Source organism: Camelina sativa, chromosome 3 (genome assembly GCF_000633955.1).
Source record: "Camelina sativa cultivar DH55 chromosome 3, Cs, whole genome shotgun sequence".
In the NCBI taxonomy this organism is placed as follows: Eukaryota; Viridiplantae; Streptophyta; class Magnoliopsida; order Brassicales; family Brassicaceae; genus Camelina; species Camelina sativa.
In genome coordinates this window covers 6,286,982-6,294,200 of record NC_025687.1, presented here as the reverse complement: position 1 = coordinate 6,294,200, position 7,219 = coordinate 6,286,982, and the positions used below count along the sequence as shown (strand labels likewise).

The following is a 7,219-nucleotide window of genomic DNA, read 5'->3' as shown; positions in this document are numbered from 1 at the left end:
TGCTCATGTTTATTAAAATGAAATAAAAACATATTATGAAAATAAACAAATGCATGCGTTATGAGAAGAGAAAGTACAATTAATGGTCAATTAAATGGGACGATTAATGTTGTTGCTCGAGGTGGAGAAGCCAATTTACCCTTACCATGTGTTCCATGATAAAGATTACGGTTTCGTCACACTACCGCATTTGATCGCTCTAACCTTCAGTTTGAGTACAAGAGAAGCAATAAACATAAGAATCTACGACTCATTTGAGAAAAAGAAAAAGAACTACGAATGGTTTAAGTCTTTCTCCTAAGTTTGTATATAGTTAGCTTGTATCGGCTTTCCTTCATCCTTGTTTCAATGTTTATTGAGTTTTTGTTTGAGGTTCGAACTTTCATAAGTATCTATTCGTAATCATTTTTTGTTAGTCAAATAAATCCCATAGTAATTACCAGGGGCGGATGTAGACAAATATTTAGTATGGGGCACTAGTAAGACTAATAATTAAATTAGGGGGTATATAAATAAATATTACACTATTTATTCAAGAAAAAACAAAAAATAGGGTGGAGAGGCTGGGGCACGTGTAGATAAAGAAGAAAAAAATCAATTTTATTTTTGCTTTTTTTTTTCCTAAAATTTTCCTTAAAAATCACTCAAACTATTTTTATTTAAGAATCACTTAAAATCAATGTTCACCAAATGACAAACTATTTATCTTTTTTAAAAGTAAAAAAATCTTCGACAAAAAAAAAAGTAAAAAAAATCTAATAAAATATTCAAAAGAAAATTCCTCTATTGAGCATATCAAAGAATGTTTCCTTGGCCGAAATTTTTGAATTTTCCGTGACCCTTTTGTAGAATAAATGCATGCGTTTTGAAAAGATAAAGTACAAGAGTCCATTAAACGGGACAATTCACGAGTTGCTGGGGATGGAGGAGCCAATCTAAATGATTTCTCCGACGTGAAATCTTACTGGAGTGCTCGGTTGTTCCTCAGCCTATTATTATGTTAAGGAAGGTACTTTTGGGGAACCAATGGGAAGAGACAGCCTTCACAGAGGACATACCCTGTTAACCAGGTTAAAAATAATTTTTCTTTTCACTATATAGCATATCATAGAATGTTAATTTTCTTGGCCGAAAATTAATTTTGAGTTTTCTGTTACTCTTTTTGTAGAGAAAATACATGCATTCTGAGAAGACAATGTACAAACGGGACCATTCACGTTGTTGCTGGAGGTGGTGGAGGAGCCAACCTTGATTCTTTCTCTTCCGACCAATCGAACTGGAGTGTGATCAGTGATAGAGATCACAAGTTTTTCTCACTTACGGCATTCAATAGCTCCTACCTGCGGGTTCGAGTACAAGAGAAGCAGTGACGGAATAGTCCACGACTCGTTCAAGATATCAAGGGACTACAGAGACGTCTTGGCGTGCTCGTTTGATAGCTGTCATGCAACAACGCTAGTGTTTTAGGAATGAAGATAATAAAAATGCCACGAAATTTTTTTGGGCAAGGATTAGCTACTAGGTTAAGCTTTTTGTATATTTTACCTTTCATTTCTCATTAATGATATTCAAATGCGTATCATAAAAAAAAAATGCCACGAAGTTTAAGTGTTTAACGAATTTTGTATTATTGAGAAAGAAAAAAAAACTATTAAATTTAAGTTGTCCTGCAACAACGCTTGCGGCCTTGCGCTTTAGCAATCTTGAAGATCTATACTATAAAAAAGAAAGGACTCCAATGTTGATTGGGTTTATTGGGGTTTGAACTTCCATAAGTATTTTTTCTTTTTCGTCCATAAGTATTTAATAATAATCATTTTTGTTAGTCAAATACATCCCATAGTACTAATTATCACTAATAAGTCACTAACAAAATTCCACGTGTAGTTAAAAAAGAAAATTATTTTTTCTTTTGTTTTCCTTTCAATCTCCTTAAAATTTCACTCAATATTATTACTTTAAATATCACCAAATCACAAACTATTTTTCCTTTAAAAATAAAATAACAAATCTAACTGTTCGACCCAAGTATCAAAATATTCACATAAGTTTCTCAAAAACCAAAATTTCCTAAATATCACAAAATCTTCCAAAATCTATAATCCAGTACACCTTTTTATTAAAAATCTCCTAAAACACCTATTTGGTATTCCTTTAAATATATCACCAAATCACAAAATATTTCTCCTTAGCAAAGAAAAACTAACAATTCCACCAAAAACTATGCTTCTTACTAATAAACCTAAAAATATGAATGCTTTTTTATTTTTATTTTTGTTCAGACATTAAAAATTTTGATTTCCCTAAATTTGTCAAGCAATTTTAGGGAATCGAATTTAATAAAAATCTTAATTTCCCTGAATTTAAGCAATTTTAGGGAATCAAATTTGAAGTATCGATGTGAATTCTACTCCATAGTGTCATACAAACTGACCGTTGACGAAACAAAGTCTTTTATCTATCCTTGGGGGAATCTCAAGAATGGCATATTACTTTATTCAGCTGACGTTTTTAAAAAGACTAGTCCAAAATCATCATCTTCTTCTTCAAAGGCACAACAATCTTTTCTTTCCTCAGATTGATTAAAAGCAAAAAAAAAACGAAGTTTACTGGTAATAATGTCCTCCTCATTCTGTTTCTTGAATCCAGTTGTTAGGTTTTATTTTTCTTCGATGCCTTGTTGATGATTCTGAATTTAGCAAGGTGTTTCAATTTCTGCTACATGTGGTTTCATTTGTGTTACAGACATGAGAGGATCGATTGTTGCAATATTGGTGACTGTTGTATCAGTTCTTGGAGCAATTCAAGAAGTGAATTCTGATAAAGACCAACCTTTATCAGGAATTGCTATCCATAAAACAACATTCCATCTCAATGTAAAAGCTTATGTCAAAGCCTCTCCAACAGTTCTTGGATCTAATGTAACAACCATTCTCTTCTTTCATCAGATCTTTTCATAGTTTTTGATGATGACATTTGACATGGTGAACTTCAATGCGAATTCTTTTTTTTTTTTGCAGGGTCAACATAGTGAATTGGTGTTGGTTAAATATAGTTCTCCGGAACCATCAGATGATGATTGGATTGGAGTGTTTTCTCCTGCAGATTTCAAGTAGTTTAACACAATCTCTTTATCAAGATTAGTACTTCTGAGATTGAAATTAATAGTCTTTGGAACACTTTTATTGTTCCTGCAGTGCATCTACTTGTCCAGGAGATAACAAAATGGTGCAAACACCTCGACTATGTTCTGCGCCAATCAAGGTCTTTGTTGCTTTCTCATAGCCTGGTTCACCAATGATTCTGCCTTTCATCTCTGTATCAAGTCTTAAGCTTTTTGCTCCTTTTTTTCTCTTTGCAGTTTCAATATGCAAACTTTAGTAATCCAAGATACAACAATACTGGAATAGGTTCCTTGAAGCTTCAACTGATCAACCAGAGATCAGATTTCTCATTCGCGCTCTTTTCTGGCGGTTTGTTGGATGTAACACTCTTCCCACCCACAACTTTTCTAGCTTTACAAGTTCTTTTTTAGCTTCATCTTTAACCATTCCTTGGTTGTTGCTTTTTCCTTGTGTAATAGCCAAAGCTTGTGGCCATCTCAAACAAAGTAGCCTTTGAGAACCCAAATGCACCAGTTTACCCGCGATTAGCACTAGGCAAAGAATGGGATGAAGTAAGATTCTAAAACCCTTTTGGTGATCATTTTCTGTGTTACTAACCCAAAGAAGTTAAAACGAGTTTGTATATAGATGACAGTAACATGGACTAGTGGTTATGGACTCAACCTAGCTCAACCTGTTGTTGAGTGGGGCATTAAAGGAGGAGAGAGTAAACTCTCACCTGCTGCGACATTGACCTTCGGGCGTAACAGCATGTGCGGTGCTCCTGCAAGAACGGTGGGATGGCGTGATCCCGGATACATACACACAGCTTTCCTCAAAGAGTTATGGCCTAATTCCAAGTATGTGCCATGTGTTTTCTCTGTTCTGAACTGATGAATTAGCTTCGTGAAAGAATCACTGAGCTTTGGTTTGGTCAATATATAGGTATACCTACAGAGTTGGGCATAGAGTGTCCAGTGGTGCATTTATCTGGAGTAAAGAGTACCAGTTCAAATCTTCTCCTTTCCCGGGACAAAACTCTCTCCAACAAGTTGTTATCTTTGGAGACATGGGAAAGGTTCTGATCTTTAGTCTAGACCATACCATACTATTCATTGTTGTAGTCTCAAAACCACATTCATACTTTTTCTTGTGTCATGTGGTTGCAGGCTGAAGTTGATGGCTCGAACGAGTACAACGATTTCCAACGTGCTTCTCTCAACACCACAAAGCAACTTATTAGAGACTTAAAGAAGACTGATGCAGTATTCCACATTGGAGATATATGTTACGCAAATGGATATCTTTCTCAATGGGACCAATTCATAGCACAGATTGAGCCAATTGCTTCCACTGTTCCATACATGATTGCAAGGTTTTGCCTTTTGGTTTCTTTGGCAAAAAGTTAGTTGGCTTTCTTGATTACTGAGTCTTTGAAAATTGACTCTCTGCAGCGGAAACCATGAACGTGACTGGCCCAACTCAGGTTCATTTTACCAGGGTTTAGACTCTGGAGGAGAATGTGGTGTACCAGCTGAGACAATGTTCTACGTAGCTGCTCAAAACAGAGCCAAGTTCTGGTACTCAAGTGACTACGGAATGTTTAGGTTCTGTGTGGCTGACACAGAACATGACTGGAGAGAAGGAACAGAGCAATACAACTTCATCGAGCACTGTCTAGCATCAGTTGATAGGAAACAGCAGCCGTGGCTGATATTCATTGCTCACCGTGTGCTCGGTTACTCCTCCACATCGTTCTATGCAGAAAAAGGCTCTTTTGCCGAACCAATGGGAAGAGACAGTCTTCAAAAGCTATGGCAGAAGTACAAAGTCGACATTGCAGTCTATGGCCACGCACATAACTACGAGAGAACATGCCCGGTTTATCAGGTAAAAACATCATATCAAAGAATGAATCTTAGAAAATGAAATCACTCCATTGTTCTGTTTCTTTTGTGTTTGTGTAGAGTGTATGTACGACTCATGAGAAGAACAACTACAAAGGTCCGTTGAATGGGACGATCCACATTGTTGCTGGAGGTGGAGGAGCTGGTCTTGCTGAATTCTCTGATCTTCAACCTAACTGGAGTCTTGTAAGAGATAAAGATTACGGATTCGTTAAACTTACAGCGGTTGATCACTCTAACCTTCTGTTCGAGTATAAGAAGAGCAGTGATGGACGAGTCCATGATTCTTTCACAATATCAAGAGACTACAGAGATATCTTAGCTTGTGCTGTTGATAGTTGCCCTGCAACAACACTTGCTTCATAGAGACTTTGCTACTGCTTGAGCACTTCTGTATTCAATTGCTCCTTGGTCTTTTTATTAAACTGTTGGGAGTGTTTACTGTTTACACATCAATTATACGTACTTTACAGAGAGGCTGCTGTGTGGAGATATCATAAATGAAACTTAGCTTAAACGCGACAGAGCTAGAGAAAGAATCATTTGATGATGATACTTTCATGTTCACAAATATTACACCCTAGAGAAAAGAAAAAAAACATGAAAATCTTGAAGATCAAGATTGGTTCAAGACTTGGGATTTGGCTTTCATTCTTATAGCCAAAAAACCAAAGATCCAAAAGAAAAAAAAAAAAAACAACGAGAAAAATGAAAACAAAGAACAAAAGACCGCATCCGTTTTCTCTTTGTACCGATTCTTCGATTTTAAAAGGTCGAAGAAGAAGTGTTGACAACGATATGGCGAAGAGGACGATCCACATCTCCTCCGCCACCGTGTTTAACAAACTCAGCTGGTGTCAAGAAACTGCCGTGGCAAATGCACATTATCCTCACTTCCTCTCCTTTCCCGTACTTGTATAGAATGCCGTCAACTCGTCTCCCGTTTGGCCCGTCCCCTTTCGTAAACACACACGGCATGTCAAACAAACCAGTAGTAGAGGTAGCCATCATCCCTTTGCCTTTCCTATCCACCGAGTCCTCACTTCTCACTCCTTTCTCATTCTCATTCTCACTCACTTTGTTGCCTCTTGCCACACTATTTGGTTTCTCTGTTCCGTTGCTTCCGCTATTAGATGAACATCCTGCCACGATCTTCGGGCTTCTTTCATCATTACAACTGTTTGATGATCCTACACAACATAGATTCTGATAAGTCTCCCACTCATTCTACGATAACACAAGTTCAATGACAAATATAGAAACTAAACCATACTGTTACTATAATACGAGTCTAAGACCAAAACAAATGTAATGAAATCTACCTTGTTGATTCTTGTTGTCCAGCTCTGATAAGCTAGATGAGCTACCTCCTCCTGTTGCTCCGCCTCCGCCATCGGAATCAACACAGAGTTGCCTATTAGAAGAAACCAAATGTCTCTGCAAAAACCCACTTTTGCTCGCAGTGACCCATCTCTCATTCTCGAAGGACACCGTTTGGTCATCAGAATTCCCAACTCTCAAACTCTGTTTCTCGCATCTCCTCCTCTTAGCTTCCATTCTCCTCAAAGACTGCATCTCTTTCCTTTTCCTCCATTCCTCCTCCATCTCCGCCGGTAACGACGTCGTTCTCACTAAACCGACAGTGTAATTCTCCGGCTCAGCCTCCTCCATCCCCGTTACAGTCGCCGTAGAGTCATCAAACGGAAGAGTTCCGATAACAGAGGAAGATCGTTTGAGCTTCCGAGGAGTCTTGTCAACTCCGAATCGACCTCCTAAAGACAAACCAAGATTCAACTCGATCGCAGCCTCGTCATCGCAGTCTGTTTCTCCTACTCCTCCACCTACACCTCCAACACCGTTTTCAGACATGAAACCTCGTAACAGATCTCTCGGGTATTTATTTATGTCTAGAGAAAGATTTGTCGTAACGGTCATTTCTCTGTTCCATGCCCTTTGTTGTCTACTTGCTTCCCCCATAGATTCCGAAACAACAGAAAGAAACTTTAAGGATCTTTTTTTTTTGTTTCTCCTATGTAATACTAAAATGATGAAGAAGAATGGAAAAAAACAAAAAAAAAAAAAAAAAAAAAATTTNNNAAAAAAAAAAAAAAAAAAAAAAAAAAGAAACTTTGAATTCTCACATCCGATCAAAAATCCAAAATTGTTATGATGGATTTAAACAGTAAATATCGCAAATTTTCACATCAA

The 7,219-nt window shown here is 37.2% G+C and overlaps 2 protein-coding genes across 2 annotated transcripts; one reads left to right on the top strand and one right to left on the bottom strand.

Annotated features, from left to right (window-relative positions):
• LOC104772672 (probable inactive purple acid phosphatase 1) lies at positions 2,445-5,601 on the top strand. The gene is made up of 11 exons (XM_010497261.2): positions 2,445-2,612; positions 2,746-2,921; positions 3,021-3,112; positions 3,198-3,264; positions 3,362-3,484; positions 3,584-3,676; positions 3,753-3,964; positions 4,050-4,182; positions 4,274-4,479; positions 4,559-4,994; positions 5,072-5,601. Exons 2-11 carry the CDS (start codon positions 2,748-2,750, stop codon positions 5,375-5,377), a joined length of 1,842 nt encoding a protein of 613 aa, XP_010495563.1. The 5' UTR covers positions 2,445-2,612; positions 2,746-2,747; the 3' UTR covers positions 5,378-5,601.
• LOC104772668 (ninja-family protein AFP2) lies at positions 5,540-7,096 on the bottom strand. The gene is made up of 2 exons (XM_010497258.2): positions 6,334-7,096; positions 5,540-6,201 (listed from the first exon to the last, which is right to left on the bottom strand). The coding sequence occupies exons 1-2, from the start codon at positions 6,986-6,988 to the stop codon at positions 5,777-5,779; spliced, it is 1,080 nt and encodes a 359-aa protein (XP_010495560.1). The 5' UTR covers positions 6,989-7,096; the 3' UTR covers positions 5,540-5,776.